This window comes from Protomyctophum bolini, assembly GCF_963924005.1.
Source record: "Protomyctophum bolini genome assembly, chromosome: 18".
Taxonomy (NCBI): Eukaryota; Metazoa; Chordata; class Actinopteri; order Myctophiformes; family Myctophidae; genus Protomyctophum; species Protomyctophum bolini.
This window is the reverse complement of record NC_137879.1, coordinates 7654088-7675593: the sequence shown is the minus strand read 5'-3', so window position 1 is coordinate 7675593 and position 21506 is coordinate 7654088. Positions and strand designations below refer to the sequence as shown.

At 45.5% G+C, this 21506-nt stretch overlaps 1 protein-coding gene across 3 annotated transcripts in view; it reads left to right on the top strand.

Moving 5' to 3' along the window:
- entpd1 (ectonucleoside triphosphate diphosphohydrolase 1) overlaps nt 1–21506 on the top strand; it is a 58479-nt gene that overhangs the window by 21759 nt on the left and 15214 nt on the right. For 2 of the 3 annotated variants that reach the window (XM_080788611.1, XM_080788609.1), the window contains exon 2: nt 18733–18860. In XM_080788611.1, the coding sequence (XP_080644737.1) occupies nt 18735–18860 (126 nt within the window). In that variant the 5' untranslated portion in view covers nt 18733–18734. Of the gene's footprint in view, nt 1–11364; nt 11605–18732; nt 18861–21506 lie in introns of those variants that run through there. The other variant, XM_080788610.1, reaches the window with a different exon arrangement.

Below are 21506 nucleotides of genomic sequence, written 5' to 3'. Positions count from 1 at the left end.
CTGACATGGGGCTATTTTAGGCTTGGGTTAGCAAGATGAAATAGTGGGTAAAAGCGAGGAGGACATTTGGCTCGTCGGTCGCTCACACTTTTTTCAAAGAGGCTGTTTTAGGGTTACGGACGGTGTTTAGCATTAGGAGTTGAGACTTACGGTCGGCTACACAGGAAAATCTCTGAGACAGTCGCAGATAAAGTAACACTGAGGATTATTGCTGCCTATATGCTGCAATTTGAGTCTGAATTCATTGACAGGCCTCACGTATACGGTAGCATTACAAACCTGTCCGTGTGCACATTTACTGACTCGCAAAATGTGTGGGTGAATGTATTTACTGGGAGGGTATACACTGACTCGCAAAATGTGTGGGTGAATGTGTTTGTACATTTTTCGGCGTGTGCGTGCCTGCCCGTGTGACATAGATTAACGACATGTCTGTGCGCACGTAAGCAGGTGTCTGGCCTTTTGTCAGCCCAGACCGCGAGCAGCGCTCGTTGTCGCCTAGTCCCTGTCATTTAAACGAAACCACACACTGCCTCTTTCGCCTCTTAACAAGTACTACAGCACTGAGACCACAAACACCGACACATCTTCAGTGTTCATTTAACTCGGGGTGAGAATGCAACCGTAAGGGATTTCACCTGCATCTCTCAGCTGATGTAATGATTGATTAACCTCTCTCTCATTGTCTGTTTCATTCTTTCCGTCTCTGTCTGATGTCTTTTTTATTAACATACTGTATGTCTTATCTCCACATTGCCACCTCTCTTTGGTTTTTATCTCGACATATACTGCTTTCAATCCCTTATCTCCATCCCTCTAGTAGTGACTCTATTATATGAGCTCCCTGTACAGTAGTTCTCAGGGCCTTCCTTTTCAGACACGTACATGTTAAGAACCATAGGGGAACAAACGTACATGTACTGTACATGTTAAAACCCCATCGGAACACAGAGGTAGTTCTGTTGCAAATGTCAAGAACTTGTTCAACTGAAACCTGTTACCTCAATGGACTTCAGCCTAGCATAGCACACAGTGGACCTTGTTTTCGTGTGTGTGTGTGTGTGTGTGTGTGTGTGTGTGTGTGTGTGTGTGTGTGTGTGTGTGTGTGTGTGCGTGCGCGCGTGTGCGTGCATGTGTGCGCGTGCATGCGCATGTGTGTGTGTGTGTGTGTGCGCGCGGCTGTGCACGCGCACGAGCAGCATGAGAGCATGTGTGTGTGTGTACTTGTACTGCTATCTTTTTGAGAGTCAAATGTCCTCACCGAGACAGCAAAGGACGGGAGAATTATGCAAAGTGAAAACTGGTCCGCTTTTCAAGAGGCTGTTCATTAGGCTAAAGGCTGGAAGGACGACACTTAACATTCACTACCAGACAAACAAATGAACTGCAATATGAATATGATGCCATGCACTGTTTTAAACAGACACAGACAGAGTGACTCCTCATCGGCCTCCTGTGGCTTCAAACACACTGTCTCGACTGGCTTTTTAAAGGCTCACAGTCACAGCCAATCAGGCCAATTAGAAAAAGCTGACACCCCCCCCCCCCCCCCCTCCGCCCACCCTCAGAGAGAAAGTACCATCTGTGTCCCTGGCCTATGGATCACCTTGACTGTCACCACACTTTGGCTGCGAAGCGAGATTTTTTTATCAATGAGTGAGCCGTGCGTTGGTTGAATGGTCGCCTCCGGAGCTAGTACCGAAGGGAGCTGACCACCCACTTATTAATGGCCAAGAGCTCCTTCTCCATAGACTGTACTTTGCCGCTCTCTCACAGCTTCTGACTAACCAGCTTCTTCTTCCTCGAGTCCACACTCCACAGCCATCCTCAATATCACATCTTTCCAGTGGTTGCCACAGGCGATTCCAGCGGCATTTGGCGCACAGTGACACGCAAGCATCAGAGCATGCTAATGTCCATTTGGTCATGCATGCCCTGCAGCGTCCTTCGCCAGCCCTACAGACGGGACGGTTCAATGTTTTCCAGACGGCCCAAGCTTGGTCATGGTCAGTTCGCGAGGCTTTCGTCTGGGGGTGATGCACCAGGTGGTTAACTCCTCATCCTCCTCCCAGGACAAGGAAGCCCCCCTTAGCCCGCCTGTCTCTAGTCTGAGGCATCTGTCTGCAACAGAAAGGGGGTCGAGTAGAACATTTACGGCTTCGTCCAACTGGACCAAATTTGCGACGCATGCTTTTCGGGTCAGGTCAGTCAAAGGACTTGTCAGCACTGCGGCGGCGAATGATGGAATGCACCGAATATTGTAACCTGCCAGCCCCAATAACCCTGCACGCACTGTCCCTCCTCTTTGGACTTGGGCCAGGCAGGGCAGGCTGTGATGGCTGCTGTCTAATCCACTTACCTGTCACTTCCCCACACATACTGTAACTCCTGCTGTTCTTCCCACCAGCCATAAGGACTACAATACGGTGGCTATCATAGGCCTATACTGTATATCCTTTAATATGCCTTTGATTGCATCAACATGAGAGGAATTGGATTAGAGAGAGGCCATTATATTTGAGCCCCTCCTTATATGCCCAGCTTTCCGGGTTTGTGTGAACACAAACATTGGCTTGTGATTGGCTGATCACACCATATAGCGATGATTTGATTGGCTGAGCGAGCAAAGTACATATTGAAGCAAAAAATCACACCCGTGTGAACCGAGTGGTGCAACACCCCTCCCCCCCCCCCCCTCCTCTCTCTCTCTCTCTCTCTCATTAGCAGGCAACAGTGCAGCACTGTCTCTCTCTCTCTCCGTTTCTGGTACAACAGCGCCCCTACTGGTACTCCTACTGGTGCTCATTAACCAACACATAGTACATACAGTAGGTGAACAACACATAGGCGGACACAGACATTGCTGTTCCTTGGAGTGGTTGCACCGCTCAAAAATGAGGGCAGAAAAGTGAAGACGGAAAAGTGCGGACACAAATTGTGATTGGCCAGAATGAGATCATATATGATGACATATGATGATAAGAGCGCCCCTCACTTCACACGTGTGATATATTATTTTTTCGAATGGATCAGAATGAGTTAATCAATATTTGCTGTACGTTTTAGCCCAGTAAAACAGTCAATTTATGGAAACAAAACAACATCCCTACTTATTATCAGCCATGTAAAAGTCAGCTGCAAACAAGGTATCAATTCAGAAGCAGTCTTCCATAAATATTAACATTACAGAACAATGAATTAATATTTGAACACTGACCAAATATAGATGCCAAAGCTGTCACGCTAGCATTAAACCTTAATGTGCTCTCTTCTTGTCAGTTAACATCAGCTCAATCTTGTTTTGTTTCCAGTACCTGATTCTTTTTTGTCCAAGTGCTTTGCCGCTTTCTCTCCTGAATTCTCTCCACCGAGAATCCTCTCCTGAATATAAAACAGAAAAAAAGTCATCAGAAGTGGCCTCCCTGAGCCAAATCCAAAATGTGGCAAATTGGTGTAACCCTTAATGATAATGATAATTAATTCATTTATATAGCACATTTTTTCTAGACTAAAGTCACAAAGTGCTTTACATCAAGAGAAAACAACAAAAGAACATTCCATGCAATAGCAGGCATCAAAATACAAAACATACACAATAGAAAAATGACAATTAAGGAAAAGGCTTAAACATAAAGGTGGGTTTTCAGGAGAGATGTAAACGTGGATAGTGGATACTGATTTTGCACATCTTAGGTCAGTTCCTTAGAGAGTGGACAAGGTCGATTTTCTCGACATAAAGGGACAGGTGCCACGGATTGTTGACCTGGTGGTCCTGGAACCCATTCAGCAGTGAACTTTGCTAGTCCCCTGATTAACGACTCCAGCACCAGCATTATACTCACTGATGTCTCAGGTGGTGGGAAGGCCTGCCATGGGTCCCCTGCCTGGGTCCCCTGCCTGGGTCCCCTGCCTGGTTCCCCTGCCTGGGTCCCCTGCCTGGATCCCCTGCCTGGATCCCCTGCCTGGGTCCCCTGCCTGGGTCCCCTGCCCGTCTCGCCTCCAGGAGCTGCAGGGCAACAAGGAAGGGCCAACAGCTTCAGTGAAGGACAACAACCAACCCTCTTGGAACCACAGTTGACAGACCACCAGATGGTCATTGTCTGGAGGTGTGTTGACACAGCCAGCAGCTCTGGGGGGTGACTGATTATACCACTCCATGCAGCGGAGAGGTGATTACCACTCCATGGGCCCAGCTGTTCTTCCTGGTCACCCATATCGACAGCCTTGAATTTCCCAGCGAATGCACCACTGTGTGACAGCGTGGTTAGACTAAAGACCGGTGGGACACTCAAACAGCTAAGTTCTCTGGTGGAAGCCACTGTTTATAAAAACCACCAAGCAGACATAAATCTTCATACTGTGTGTACCCAACGTACATGCTTTGCAATGCATTTTTTCCCCCTTTTTTGTCACAAACGGAACTGTTCAGGTCTCTAGTGAAAACATCCTGTAGCTCCAAACGCACTGTGCACGATGATGCTGACACTTTTTACAGCATTTGACAAGCTGACAAAATGTTTGCGAACTTTGCGGTTAGGCGTGGCGACAGGAGTCACTTTGTCTCTATTTGCTGCTACGGTACACTGTCTGCTACTGTGTACATACAGTACTGTACATTGTTGCATATTGCATCAATGTTTGCTTCTCGTTTTTATATCGTTTTTCATTTCCTCCAGGCAGCACAGTCACTATGCAGCTACAGTATTCGATTAGTCGAACAAAAGCAAGATGTACAGTACCAATACAAGTAACGACAAAGAACCTTGATGTTGAACTTGAACTGTAAGAGACAATAGAATTGACTGTTTAACCCATTTTGACCTGAGATCAGATTCTATAAATGTCTTCTTCATCCTGACAGTTTTCTGAAAAAGCTATGTTTCTATGTCAGTCGTTCTTCGATTAAAAAAAAAATAGCAGACCTACAAGCTCGTAGTGCGCCACTCGGTGCGCCACAAGGGGCTTGCCTTGTATATCTGCTATTTTTTCAATAACAAAACACCAAAAGGGGTTCCCACCCAAAATGGCACAGAATCAGGCCAATTATAGAAAGAGGTGATACACTGCTTCACTGCATTGGGTGCCACCCAGTCCCCTGCACTACTACCGCGGTCCGCCTCGCTGCTTTAGGATTAGAAATAAGAGTTACAATACTGTAGGACAGGAAGAGAGGCCCTGGACTACAACCCACAGGGGAAGAGGAAACAGGGTATAGGCCAAGAAACACCTGGAGACGTTCCACTCTCTCCAGGACCTAAAGGACATTGGAATGAGCTGGCATGCAGGATAGGAAGCAAAAGCGCAGGCCAAGAAGAGAGTGAGATGGAGAGCTAGTCTGGTGGACGCCCTATATATGCCCCTCGACGGGGTAAAGAGGATTACGTCAAGTAAGTCATACTGTAGGAGGTTGATTCAGTCAAAAAAAAAAGACCTCTCAAGTATACTGTAGCACTACAAGCGTGTGTGTGTGTGTGTGTGTGTGTGTGTGTGTGTGTGTGTGTGTGTGTGTTGCTCCCACCCCTCCCCGTTTCCTTTAATCCCCCCGTTGCCTCACTTCAAGGCTTCTTTGGGGTTTATACTGTTGTTTACAGTAGGGAACGGACATGGAATTGGAAACTCCACAGGGTATAGTATGTGACTCTATGGGTGTGCACTGCGTGCGTGTGTGTGTGTGTGTGTGTGTGTGTGTGTGTGTGTGTGTGTGTGTGTGTGTGTGTGTGTGTGTGTGCGTGTGTGTGTGTGTGTGTGTGTGTGTGTGTGTGTGTGTGTGTGTGTGTGTGCGTGAGCGAGCGAGCGAGTGCAGTGACGGAAGAAGTACTCACGTGTTTTACACTTAAGTGAAAGTATCAATTCTGCGACGTAGAAATACGCTACAAATATCTGGAATTCAGAATTTACGTGAGTAAAAGTGCAATGGTATTCGCCTCAAAATATACTTAAATACTGGGAGAAAAAGTACTCGTTATGCACATATTTCACATGTTACCAAATGTATTTAAAAGCTCACAGTTGTAGATCGGCTATTTTCAAATAGCCATGGTGAAGTAGTACTTGAGTAAATGTACTTGGTTACGTTAGAACGCACTGTGTGTGTGTGTGTGTGTGTGTGTGTGTGTGTGTGTGTGTGTGTGTGTGTGTGCGCGTGTGTGCGTTTCCATGTGTACAGACTACACACACTACCCCTAACCCCACACAAACACATGCTGCACCCGAGCATCGAGTGTGACTGAGCGCTCCCCTCTGTGTTGCAAATCTATTCAGACAGTGACTGCTAAACGTACAGTGATCTCATCGCGCTAATTAGCCGTCCGCAGGCAGGTGAGCGCTTGTTTAACCTCTGTCGCAATGGCCATGGGTGTGTGTGTGCGTGCGTGTGTGTGTGTGTGTGTGTGTGTGTGTGTGTGTGTGTGTGTCTGCTCTGTTAGTTATAGTGATATCAACGTTACTAAGCGGTTGCTCACAGGCCTGGTGGAGCGAGGCAAAGCAACAGAGCTATTGTTGTTCTCTCTCTGTCTGCTGGGTGGCTGCATGGCTGCCTCTTGGCTGTGCGGAGCAGCGACAAGGCACTTCCAAAGGCTTTGATATAGGAAACTAGTGTAATTGGCAACAGTTGGCTTTTCTCTAAAAAGGCTTTCTTTAGAATGCAGCCGTTTTCCAGAATAGTAGTAGTACTCAGCAGGGATCGGAACTGTAATGTCCCTCTGACCAGTATGTGTTACTAGCACGTGCACGCACATGCACACACACATACATACATGCACACCACACACTCACACACACATACTCTGCCCAACAGTCTTTACTGGGGGGCCTCAAAAAGGAAAAAAAGCCTGTAACCACTTAAACCCCATATGGTTGGCATCGTGTAACCTGCAACCAGTAGTAACCATATCCCCTCTTTCTATAGCCATGAACCTAACATGTAAATGCCTATAGTATAGAGGGTATGCGCATGCATAAAGTGAATGGCAGATCGAGTGGCAAAGTGAATTTAACATTGTTTAAAGTCATTCAATGCAATCAAATATGACTTTTCTGTTTGGATGAATGGGCTGTCAAGGCCAGAAAGTAGTTCTTTGCCACTCAGTAGGCGTTCCCGCATAAACTTCCGGGTATGATGATGATGTCACGCGCAATTCCCTCTATTTTATCCCTATTATTAAGACCCAGCCCGGATCTTTGAAATGGACCCTTTTTATAATGCGGGCCAAAAGATATACAATGACCTCACGAGAATGAGAATGTCAATGACAAGAGTAATACTGTACACACACACATTGAGTTCATGGTGATTAAACACACACACGCACACGCACACAGACACACACTGCAGCCGATTGATTGATCAGTCAGTCGCATACATGCACGCCCACACACACACAAAAATTTACTTATGTCCACACAGAGGAAATTGCATACAATACAAGGACATAAATAGTTCAGGTGCAGCAGAGTTACATCCACAAAATACACACACACACACACACACACACACACACACACAGTCACACACACAGTCACACACAGTCACACACACACACACACACACAGTCAACAGGGTGAGTAATCACCCAGGAAGATACCAGGCAGTGTATTCAGTATTTCCAATCAGCTGACGATGTGTGTGTGAGTGAGAGCTTGACACACACACACAGCAGACATGGGGTCAGAAAGGTCAAGGATGGTCAAGTTCAATTAAGGACGCGTTGTTCACAAGTACATTATGAATAATTCCTCTGGTCAAATATGACACCCAGATGTCATATTAATCACATCAGCTATGGGGCGCCATAGCATCCCTATTCTGAGCATGGCGTTGTAGCGGAAACATTCAGAGAAGAACAGACAAACAAAAACATTAGCAGATTTACAAGGTCACAACCTGCCAACAGCATAGCACGTTGTGAGCTTGTAGATTCGGTGTGTGGAGCAGTGGGTTCTCAACCTATAGTGGCCCAGGGGAACAACTGGTGGGCCGTGCACTTATTGTGGGCCCCCAAATAATTTGCATAGATATATAGATGCCAATAATTCGATTTTAAGATAAATTATTAATGATAATATAACATTAAAAAGATTAATGAGTGAGGATACCAATAAATACAAACTTGTTCCATTGATCCAAGCTGGAACACAAATAAACATGCCTAACTGTTTTCCTGTTGCAGCTTAAAGTTCTTTATAGTGCATTATTTTGCTGTTCAAGCAATTCACGCACCTGCTGCAGCGTGGAGCAGACAGACATTAATGCTGCGGTGGTGTGGTGTGCTCCTCTAGTCTACATGGTGGTTGAATGCCTGAGCCTGTGGCGGTTAGCTGCTTGCTTCCTGGTGGTGGCTACAGTAGCTTGCATGCCTGGTGGTGGCTAGCTGCCCTTGGGCTGGTCTGGTGGCTATAGCTGCTTGCTGGTGCCTGGTGGCTAGCTGCTTGCTTCCTGGTGGCTAGCTGCTCTTCGGCTGGCCTGGTGGCTACAGTATAGCTGCTTTCTGCTGCCTGTTGGCTATAGATGCTTGCTCCAGTGGAGGTGGCTATCTGCTCTTGGGTGGCTACTATAGCTGGTTGCTGCTGACTGAAGCCTGGGCCCGGTCTGATGTTTGCTGGTCTGCTGCTGCAACCTATAGGCCAGGCTGGAGATAGTCTAGACTAGAGCTTGCCTTGGGCGTAATAATGTATGACTTTCAGTTCAGTTGCAAATTTCCCTCTCATGTGGTGAAGAAAACACAGGTCAGGAAAACAGGTCAAGAAACTTTGATGTTAGAAAATAGAGCATTGCAAAGTCACGGTTCCTGTCAGTATGTCTGCCAGGTGCCAGCCTGCGTGTTGCTCTCAGCTGCTGCTGCCAAGTGGTCAGATGGATGGTCAAGGTCATCAAGTGTGCCCTGATCCAGACAAGGTTGAGAATCACTGGTGGAAAGAACTGGTGTAGAGGGAAAAAAGAAGGGGGCCTAGTATAGGTCCCACTGGGACACACACCGCTCAGCAGATTACACACAATACACAGGGTTTAAATGGTTTTAAACTCCAGTCTGTGTTTCTTCCGGAAGATCAAGAGCAGTGTGTTGTGGGAGCTGTCTTCAATTAGTCGTAGTGTTTCTCATGTTTAATTACGTCACGCCGGCCGACATGTGGACCACAGATGTGACCACGACGGCTGGACAGCGGCTGTATATTAAAAAGTGTTAAACATCAGCAATGAATGCCAAAGAAATGTGGAAATACATATGTAGCTAATAAATGTATATATGTAGGCCGAGCTGTAATTAATTATAACAACATCCCTTCTCGATAGTAGCTAGGCTATTGGTATCAAAATGTACTTAAAGTAACAAAAGTAGAAAGTACCATGTCCCAAGTTTTCAAATGTATACATATTTGTTGTTGAAAATAGCAGATCTTAAAGCTAACTAACGTTTTCAAATAATTGTAGTGTAGTGAAAGCACAATATTTGCCTCTGCGATGTAGTGGAAGGAAAAGTACAGAAAATTTGAAATACTCCAGTAAAGTAAAACAAATCCTCAAAATAAAAAGTATACATATCAAAGTATACAGAACTAAATGTACAGTGTGCGACACCTGCGGCCTACATGGTATAACTCAGATATTATTATACAAGAATGCTCTCTGTGGAGTAGCTTTTTTTCCAAAGTTTAAACAAATATTAAGATAATAAAGATATGAATATCACTTAATGGCAGACAGTCTATATACAATGAAGAATAAATATGTGAGGGTTTTGGATCACAGTCCACTCCCTGGAAAATGTCGGTGGCAGGCGGGAGGTACCGTCAACCATCTCTCAATCTTGAGAAAACAGAAACACTTACCTTAATCATTGTTGAACAATTACAGGATACCCTTGTGATTTATTTTGCTGACGTGTGTGCGTGTGTGTGTGCGTGCGTACAGTACGTGCATGCTGATGCGAGTGAGTCAGTCAGTCAGTCAGTGAGTGTGTGCATGCGTGTGTGCATGCATGTGTTTGCGCCTGTGCATGTGCACGTGCACCGTGGGAAGCAGTGGATGTTTTTGCAGAACAGGAAGGGGTTGGAGTTAATAAGGTTAGTGTTGACAGTGGTTTTGTGTGTTTGTGTGTGTGCATGTTGCATATATAGGCTATACATCCTTCCATGTGTGTGTGTGTGTGTGTGTGTGTGTGTGTGCGCGCACAGTCTGCTGTGAATAGGAGACCTCATCTGCATGCGAGGCATGTCTGCATCTACACACTAACCACTTTTCAGCCCTATATATACATTTCGGGCCACTTGAAAATAGCCGATCTACAAGCTCAAAATGCGTCACGATCCAACGTACTGTGAGCTTGTAAATCGGCTATCTTCAGAAGATGCTTGTGAAATGGGACCTTCTGCATAATGGATTATTTAACTTTTTTGGTACTTTGATGCCAATACTTTGGAATACAGAACTTGTGCGTTATAACAGACTATTTCTACAATGAGGTAGTATTACGTAAGTAAAACATGTGAGCACTTAATTCCATCACTGCACTGAAGACCTCCACGCATGCACACACACAAGCACACACACACACACACACATGCACGCTCTTACGCGCACATACACGCACGCACACAGTCATGCGGACATACACAAACACTGACTGTGAAGGGGGAAGCACGGGGGATCCCGATCCGTCACACAGATGACATCACAGAGTGCCAGCAATACAAGTAGCTAAATAAGGGACTCCCTCACTCCCTCCCTCGCCCTTCTGCACATCTCACACTACCAACACAGAGAGACATAGAGACAGAGAGAGAGAGAGAGAGAGAGAGAAGGAGGCCTCCCAAGAGTTTCCCAAGAGAGAATTCCTTTGAGCGGTCCGCGTGCACTCTTAAGCACGCACGCACGCACGCACGCATGCATGCAAGCACGTGCGCGCACACACACACACACACACACACACACACACACACACACACACACAAACAGCATCTCCATAGCGACTGATGGCGCTGCCTGGGCTTGAGAAGGAAATGCCATTAAACTCAGTGCCTCAGAGGCAACTTACTACACACACACACACACACACACACACACACACACGTGCACTCATACACATACACATGGTACCAAGCACACATACACACATGTACACACACACATGCGCACACATACAGACAAACACGCACACACACACACACACACACACACACACACACAGGGACTGTCCTAGTAAAACGGGAAAACCTTAGATTATCTTATCACTTTGTTATGGTACCTCCCTCTCTCTCTCTCTCACTCTCCCTCTCTCTCTCGCTCTGTTCTTATACCTTCCTCTGTGTATTTCTGCCTTTCTTCATTCAGTCCCCTTTCCTAGCTCTCTCTCTCTCTCTCTGTCTGTCTATCTCTGTCTCAGTGTCTCTCTCTCTCTCTCTGTGTGTCTCTCCTTTAGTTCTCCTTCTCTGAAGCACCCAATAGAGGTCTCTCTCGCTCTCTCTCTCGCTCTCCGTCTGTCTGTGTCTCCCTCTCTCTCTCTCTCTGTCTGTCTGTCTGTGTCTCTCTTTCTCTCCCTCTCTCTCTCTCTCTCCCTCTCTCTCTCTCTCTCCCTCTCTCGTCAGTGGGCTCAATGAAGTACGACAAAGGTAAGCTGCATGATCTCTCTCTCTCTCTCCCTGCTTGGATCTTAACTGTACTTTCTCTCTTTCACAAACAAACCATACAGTAAAACATCAGAAATGCACCCAAATAGATCCCGTGAGGATCCATTTGGGTCAAGTTTTTAAATATCTCACTCTCTGAGTTAAATGAAGATTAGAGTGTGTGTGCATGCGCGCGCGAGCGTGTGTGTGTGTGTGTGTGTGTGTGTGTGTGTGTGTGTGTACAGCGCGTACAGTAGCATTCTGCACATCGACACACCGTCAGCTTAACAGGACTGCTGTGATGCAACTCATGAGTCAGCTCCTTCTATGCGTCTCTTTAAACTTGACTTTGTCTACGGAACGTCAGGGTAAACACTGTCTGTCTGTCTGTCTGTCTGCCTGCCTGCCTGCCTGCCTGCCTGCCTGTCTGCCTGGTCAGGGGGGTGGGGGTGTATACCTGAGATATATAGGCCACTGTGACAGGACTCAGAGGACAGTTCTTTATTTGAACACGCTGCTTTGCTCGCCATGCCTTCAGTAGTTGTTGTCATGCTGTAGATAGGTAGGATTTGCCCTGTCTGTGTACACGTGCACGGTGGATTAGTTTACAATGTGCACACCACATGTCGCACCTGGCTCTGAGTGCAATTAAGTTTGCCTCACACTGGGTGTGACTGCTTGAATCAGCTCATTAACAGACACATTTTGAGCGTGGTGGGAGGATTTGACTGGTATGGGACTATATAGACCAGCCCACTGTGTCCTGGGATATGGGAACGGCTTGTCAAGCTGTCCCCCATAACGTATGCTTTTACTGCTGGTTCATAGGATTGAGGTTAGGAACGTATTGGTTATGGCTATAGGTTCAAAGATCAAGGTTCAAGGGGTCAACCACATTGTCAACAGTACCAACCAAGGCACGTGAAATCCATGGTGTGCTAACGTCACACAACAGCTACAGTCTTAAAGAAGTTAAAGACATTTAAAACTCAGCGTTTTAACCCAATGTGAGCTCAGTGTTGAAAACTAAACTGCATAAAAAACTAAACTACATGAAGGTGCATTATAACAGTATATCAGTCCATGTGGGTTTAGGGTAAGGTTGAGATAGGCATGACGTTGGGGTTAAGGTAAGGTTAGACATGTGTCAGAAAGCGTGGGTTTACGGTTGCAATGTCAAGTTGCAATAGTCGTGTGTGTGTGTGTGTGTGTGTCTCATGATGTGAACCTGGAGTGACTGTGTATACAGAACACAGCAGTGTGTTTACTTACCCGGGCAATGATCAATGAGGTGTGTGTGTGTGTGTGTGTGTGTGTGTGTGTGTGTGTGTGTGTGTGTGTGTGTGTGTGTGTGTGTGTGTGTGTGTGTGTGTGTGTGTGTGTGTGTGTGTGTGTGTGTGTTTTCTTAAGACAGCTGTCTGCTCTCTCGTCTATGTTTTCCTGGAGTGCAGTGGACGTCACACTATGTGTGTGTGTGTGTGTGTGTGTGTGTGTGTGTGTGTGTGTGTGTGTGTGTGTGTGTGTGTGACTGTGTGCGTACATGCTTGCACACGTGGGGGGCGGGAAAGAAATGAGATTGTGTCATTCAGTTCCTTGCCTAATCCCAACCTGTTACACCCGTTTTTATCATTTCTAAACCATGGCAATAAAGCGAGGCATTGTCTCCTTTCTCCATGCGTGTGTAGGTATGTGTCTTCAGGCTTGCTATAATAAATCCCATTTTGTAAACAGTGGAAATTCAATGAATAGTCCACTTATGTCTGAACAAGTGGAAGTCAAACACGACACGCCGACCAAAACACACACATGAGGATTAAAATGTAGATAGGCACTGACAGAAGGATGTGGTTTTCCAGCCTGACGGGGAGAGGAATGAAAATGATTTGGGCTGCATGCACTTCAACAGGCCTTAAAGTCATGTTTTAATTAGGGCCGATGTTCCGCCGTCACTGTTGTTTGTGTATAAACAACGTCACTAACCAGGTGGTCGGTTATATAGACGGGCCTCGCAAAGGCATGCAAGGCTGCAGAATGTTATCAGACTCTGTTCTGTTTCCAAAACGGAGATTGCGTTGTTTTTTTCCTGTCATGACCTCATGGATTTGGCATGGAATGAAGGGATTGCCTTGTCAAACAACGAGTTAACCCGGGAAGAAGACATTTATCACAGAGTATCTGAATCAATGAGCATGCTTGAAGTGGGATTTGAGGGGAGCTATGGTTTTACATAACAACATAACAACGACATCACAACACATTGCACCCTGTCTGAGTGTCTGTCTGTCTGGCCCACTCTCTGCCTCCCTCTTAATGGTCCTCATAGCTGAAGTTCAGGAGCAGGATTGATTGATTGATTGATTGAAATCTTTATTAACAGTTTGCAGAATTACAGTACATTTCAAGCACAAACTCAATACAAAGACTGTTAACTGTGAGTGGACGACCCAATTAAGCCTTACACTTGTTTACAACAGGGTCCACATTGTTCAATTCATCAAAACATTTAGAGACAAACAAATAGACACTTCTATGTAGTTAAAGAACAGAACAGGAATTCATCATATAGGAAGCGAAAAGGGAAAAAAAGTATATATACAGTGAGGGGAACAGGGGGATAAAAGAAAAGAAAACGAAAGACAGAGTGTAGGGCGCCTGCACACAACACCATGCGTTGATGCCATGTGTGCATATGTGCAGGCACCCAACACCACGTCCATACAAAAACATAGTACAATCCATAGTACAAAGACAGAGTGTAGGGCGCCTGCACACAACACCATGCGTTGATGCCATGTGTGCATATGTGCAGGCACCCAACACCACGTCCATACAAAAACATAGTACAATCCAGATACAAATTCAGCTTTTACAGAGGCCAGTTTCGAATTGCAGCCATCCGTAGGTGCCCTTTGAGAGCAGTTTTGAAGGAGCCAAGGGATTCACATGTCTTAATGACTGTTGGTAGGGCGTTCCACATTTTGGTCGCATAGGAGCGAAAGGAATTTAGTCCCTTGTTTGTGCCGAATCTGGGTTGTACATGGTTTGTTGCACTCCCTCTGGTGTTGTGGGTGTGGACTTCGTTTACATTAAGGAAGTATTTAGACAGGTACATGGGTATCTTGGTGGTGTATCTAATCTTGTGGACCAGACCCATTGCAAGATGCTGTACTCTGTCGTCGACCCTAAGCCATCCCAGCCTGTCAAAGTGGGCAGGGGTGAGGTGGGTTCGGGGGGTGAGGCCAAGTAGGAGCCTGACCAGTTTGTTTTGGGAGGTCTGGAGCCTTGTTTTAAGGGCCTTTGAGGTGCTGTGGTACCAGGAGGTGGATGCATAGTCAAAGAAACCTTGTACAAGGGCTCCTGTTAAGGTCTTCAAGGTGTTTTTGTCGACCAGTGAGGAGATCCTGTAGAGGAATCTTGTTCTTTGATTGACTTTTTTGATTACGTTGGTGGCCATCTTATCACCGGAAAGATTGGCCTCCAGGATGGAACCTAGGTAGGTAATTTGATCCTTCCGTGTGATAATATCATCACCAACTCTAACCAAGAAGCCATCTGCCTTTTTGAGATTACTATTTGATCCGAAGAGAATGGATTCAGTTTTTCCCAGGTGTAAGGATAGTTTGTTATCAGCGAGCCAGGTGCAGATTCTACCGAGTTCAGAGCTGAGGGTCTTTTCAACCTGCAGTTTGTTCCTGTCCGAGACCAGCAGTGCTGAGTCGTCTGCGAACAGGAACAAGTTGCAGTCACAAGCTGAAGTCATGTCGTTTACATATATTAGGAACAGTAAAGGCCCTAGTATGCTTCCTTGTGGGACGCCACAGCTCACTGGGAGGGGGGGGGACAGTGTTCCGTTCACTTCCACCATCTGTTCTCTCCCCTCCAGGTAGGATTGCATCCAGCTCACTGATGTGCTATCAAAACCAATAGCTTTAAGCTTGTTAACCAGTATGGAGTGGTTCACGGTGTCAAAAGCCTTTTGGAGGTCCAGCATGACCATGCCGCAGTATTTTCCAGCATCCACCTCGTGTTTGATGTGGTCGCTCAAATAGAGAAGGCATGTGTCAGTGGAGTGGGATGTTCTGAAACCAGATTGGAACTCGTACAACAATTTATTAGTGGCAAGATACTTTTCAACCTGTTCATAGACTATTTTTTCCATCACTTTCGAGATGGAGCTTAGAATAGAAATAGGGCGGTAGTTGCCGGGTTCTAATTTGCTCCCTTTTTTGTACAGGGGGGTTACTTTGGCCAGTTTAAAATCTCTGGGGACCTGTCCTTGTTTGATGGAGAGGTTAACTATGTGGGTGATGACTGGAGCTATGGAAATGGCTGAGTCTCTGAGAAATTTGGAGGGAATATTGTCATGGCCAGTGGCCTTGTGGGGTTGGAGGGCACTCAGTTTCTTAAGTACCTCCTCAGTTGTTACCATTGTCATTTTAAAATCATCTTTACAAACACCTAGGTTTTTGTAGAAGCCTTTGATGTGCTCTACACCAAAACGCCCAGAGTGGGAGGGCAGTTTGTTAACCAGCATTGTTGCAATGTTTGTAAAGAAGATGTTCAAGTGATTGGCTACATCAACCTTGTCAGTGATGAGGGTGTTATTTGATTTGATGTTTATGTTAGTAAACCTGGTTTTAAGTTTCTGACCACAGCCTAGTTGGTTATTTAGTAGCTTCCAGAGCTCCCGAGGATTGTTTTTGATTTCCTCGGCTTTATCATTGATAAAGTTACTTTTGGCTGATTTGGTCATGGCAATTACACCGTTTCTTAGCTTGTTACATTGGGTTTTAAGGATGCACAGTTTGGTTTGGAGATCACTGTCGAAGCGCTTAGCTAGCTTGGACTTGCATTTAAGAAGTTCAGAGCATTTGTTGTCTCTGGCTTTCATTGCAGTCAGTATGTCCGAATTCATCCATGGCTCCGAGCGGGTTTTGACCCTGATGGTTCTCAGAGGAGCCATGTTGTTTAGTACTGTTGTAAATTTGGTTTTAAAGCCAAGCCATGCTTCTTCGACTAGTGAGCTCCTGAGCACATCGGACCAATCCAGTCTCTCCAGTTCTAGGTTAAAGGCCTCACTAGAGTAGGTTTTGAGGTCCCTAGATATGACTGTTTTGTGACAGTCAAATTTTAGTTTCTGTATTTTGCGGGTACAGAAAATCATAAAATGATCACTGAGCCCACATACAATAACCCCTTTCTTGGAGATTCTGGATTTGTCCGAGGTCAGAATGAGATCAATGACAGTTTGAGTAGAATCACACACTCTTGTGGGTTGGGTAATTAGCTGGCTGAAACCATGCAGATCACAGAGCCGACTAAACGATTTAAACACAGGCACTTCCTTACGATGCATGTCCGTATTCCAGTCGCCAATCAGGATTTTCTCTACAGATTCCTCCCCAGCTAAGCACCCCTCAAGAATATCATAGAACCCGTGCTGATCAGGCGGTCTATAGACGGTGCCAACTAGTACTGATTTAGCATTTTTGAAAATTAATTCAACCCACACAGTTTCAATTTCATCATGCTGTAATTCAGTACGAGTAACATATTCAGTGTCTTTGTGAATATACATGCACACGCCACCACCATGCCTGTTTCTGTCGTTCCTAATGACAGTATAGTTTTCTAACCACACCTCGCAGCCATACCTCCACCTCCTATCAAGCCACCTCCAATCGGGTCACCTCCACCTGTGTATATAAAGCCCATCCAACCCCCGGTTCTCACCCCGTTCTCGCTTTCGTCGCCCCATTCCGCACCAGAACACGCAGAGGCAACATCAACACATTTACTCGGCCGGCGGCTCATTCATTCATTCCGTCTCACCTTAAACCGGTTCCTCCTTTAAGTCGCAGGCCAGGTATAGATTAATCCATGGAGGACCATGGAAGCCTTAGGAACGGGAAGGACCCGTTGCTGTCATCTGCCACGGACACGGCCGTTCCAAACGTCGGTATTCCTTCAAAGGAGCAGCCGTCTGTCTCCTTGGATGGTTCGTATCGTCCCATGGTTAATCTCTTCTCAACCTAACCGCTCTATCCACGTTTTAATTAGTTCAAGAGCCATCGATCGTCGCCGTCTAGGTCGTAGGTAGCTCGCTGCTATTTTCTCAGAAAGAAATAATTCAAGCCTCCCGCTGTTTCCTCAACTCCGATCCCGTAATAATTTGTTTGTTGGTTCGATCGATTGATTGGAGGACAGCACGCAAAGCACATCGTTCCTGCACGTCGTGTCGTAAACACCTCCGTTAAAGGGACAGTTCACCCAACACAGGGAAAGCTTATAAAAGCAGCAGTCATTAAGTTCATACTCATTCGTTCAACAGGGATTCGTTCGGCCTGCGTCATGTGCTCGACTTGCACCTTCAATTCAAATAAACTAATCACTAAATCAATAATAAAATAACTAAAAGCAAACACATTAATGGTGGTGTCATCGGCACCGGATCGCCAGCACCCCCTGCAGCTGCAGCGGTCGGGGTTCAGGTTTAACTCAAGTTTCTATTAAAGACCTGTTTTTCTTTCGCCATCATCGCCAAATACTGTCGAAGGGAACTGTCAGGCCTCTATTTTAGGCGGCAGCACGTAATGCCTTCCTCGTCTCCCCGAGACCAACTGGATTTTTGGAACAAAATGCCTCAAATCATCCAATTGCCATCCAAGGCATAAGAAGAAATGGCACCCTTTTCACATTGGCCTATAGCGCCACCAGCAGGCCACAACCTGACCTGGCCTGGTGGAGACCTGTGCCCAGAGGGGCACTTTTTCTAGTTCTCTCTCTCTCCCATCTGTATTCTCTCCCTCACTCTCACTATTTTTTTGTCTCTCTCTCTCTCTCACACACACACACACACACACACACACAATGTGACATCACCCACATCTGGATGCAAGTCTCTTAACCTCCCCCCTCCCTTCCCTTCTCTTCTCTTCCTCCTCCGCTCCCTCGCTCTTTCCATTTCCATCCCCTCTCTCTCTCTCTCTCTCTCTCTCTCTCTCTCTCTCTCTCTCTCTCTCTCTCTCTCTCTCTCTCTCTCTCTCTCTCTCTCTCTCTCTCTCTCTCTCTCTCTCTCCACCCCCCCCTCTCTATCTGTCCATCCGCCCCCTCTCTGTCCCTTCCTCTCAGAGATGAAAGACAAGAACCCGTGGCATAGCCCTGTGACCATCCTCATCACTGTGATCGGCGTCATAGCGATCGTCGCCTTGGTTACGGTGGCGGTACTGTACAACAAGCCCCTCCTCCAAAAGTACAAGGTAGGTAGGGTATACAGAAATAATTCAGTGTACACTGAGAATTGTATCCATACTGTACATCTACAGTGGTTCCCAAAACAATGGTTGCGGACCCCCATTTGAATCTCTCTCTGGGACCCCAATTTATATTGTAAAATCAATGTTAATTTTAAGTGTACAAAGAGTTACATTTGTAAACTCAAGAGTTACAGACCCATAAAGGCAATCATTTAGCTGGGGACCCCCTGGAACTCCCTCAAGGACCCCACAGGGGTCCCCGGACCCCACTTTGGGAACCACTGATCTACAATATACAACAACTCATGTATGTAAAGTGTATAGGTTTTATACTCCGTTGCCTGCCAATGCCGTGCACCAAACATAGAAGATCTACAAGCTCACAGCGTGTCACAGCCTAGTATAATTATAAGTATAAGATGCAGCCAGTGTTGTTGGTTGCCATGTGCTACTATAGCAGCACAACAAACTAAAGCCCAAGTCGAGCATAAGAGCTAGCAGGAGCCAACAGACCAAATATGGGCGCTGGTCAACGTGACCGTAACCTGTGGAACTCCACCACATCACTGCCAAATTAGGTCGTAGCACAGCAAGAGATACTGGGCTGTATTTTGCGTGTCTTAAGTACCAGGTCTTATTCCCTAACTTGAGTAAACTAAAGACCTGGAGGCGTGATCAATGCTCTTTGGCCACTCAGAATAACCAAATGGCATTGATCAAGCCTCCAGGTCTTTAGTTTACTCAAGTTAGGGAATAAGACCTGGTACTTAAGACACGCAAAATACAGCCCACTGAATGCTACCTAGTAATCCTTTAACCATTTAAACTGACTTTTCTGTTTTCGCTCTACATTTAATATTTTCACAGTGTAGATCTGCTATTTTCTGCAAAGGTTTTCCCCACAATATATATGGAAATATACGTGGTATATTGGCTAAGGGCTCGGTCGTCACACTGTACTTCTATTCTACCTACTGTATGACGGCGGATTCTGCCGATGCATTTCAATGGGAATGGAGCGGTTTGCTGCCATTTGCGGATTTCTGCAAAAACTCCATTCCCATTGAAATGCATTGGCAGAGTCCGCCCTCGTAGGTGGAATAGAAGTGTGGTGTGACCGCGTGCCCTATACATTTTTTACGGCCTTGAGGATATTGCAAGTGGACCCCCAAATAATTGTCAAAGTACTAAGATTTTAATGACGATACAACATAGTATTAAAACATTTGTAATACTTTGAAAAATGACTTTACCCTGTCACTCTCTCTCTCTCTACGACACGTAGCTGATTGACTACACATTGTGATACAGATAAATAGGTACCCGTACTTAAAGTATACTGCCGGTACTTGGTTGGAACACAATCGATTGATTGATTGATTAATTGATTGATCATGAAAATAAATCATGAAGATGCAGGTGGCCCACCCATATCTGTCCACTTAGCACGGCAGCCGTGTTAAGTGGGCAGATATGTTTCCATGTCAGTCGTTCTCAAACATTTTCATGTCAAGGACCCCCAAAAATATATGAAATTGGCGCCGACCCCCATCTGAAAATACGCTGTTCCAGGGAAGATTTGAGTTAAAAACGCTCGCTCTGAAAGAATATATTCAAAGATTTGTGCCACATTTTCATGACTTTTCAAAAGTCTACAAGCTTGTAGCGCAAATAGTTAAAGTATAACATAATGCTTAAAACACCAAAAGGGGTTCCCGACCTGAAGGGTTTAAAGAACAGAACAGATAATTGACCCGAAGGTGCATTTTTCAACGACAAATTTGCTTGTCATTTTGTTGTTGGCAAAGCGCAGCTCGAGGCTTCACTCTAATTGTGTTTAGGTTTACAAATCAATACGGAAGTAAAAAAAAAACTCCAGACTAAGCTCATCTTCGTCCAACCGCGGAACGGAGAGTGAATGAGTTGATTGATGGCTCCGGACCACTTAAGCCCTATTTTCTACTGCGTCGCAGCGACAGCAGTGCTATTCAGTGGACAATCTACAAGCTCGTATACACATCAGCTATTTTCACTTGTCTTCGACAAAACAATACTTTGAAAAGGTTATGCTATAACGATTTGCCCGAAACAGGGTGGAAAGTAAAGTGGTGTGGAAGTAGATTTAAAAGTATATAGGCCTACTACAATTTCGACCATTGAGGTATTTGTACTTCAATACTTTATATACTTCTGCTGCAATACATCTCAGAGACCAAAATGTAACTTTTGCTCCAATTATTTGAGAACTTTATAGTTACCGCTTCAGCAGTCAGCACTGTATATATTTCGGCAATGTGAAAATAGCCAATCTTGGATTAGATTAGATTCAATTTATTGTCACTGCACATAGTATAGAAATACTTTGACAATGAAATGAATAGTGGCGTCCAACCAGAGTTCAATACAGTAATCTACAAGCTCAACAGATGATATATACATGTATATATCATGTATATCTTTTGATTACCGGTAATGTCTCTCTCCCTCCCCCTCTATCAGTATGGGATAGTACTGGATGTCAGTTCCTCCCATACAGCCATGTATACATCATGTATATCTGTAGATTAATGTCTCTCCCCCTCCCCTCTATCAGTATGGGATAGTACTGGATGTCAGTTCCTCCCATACAGCCATGTATAAATCATGTAT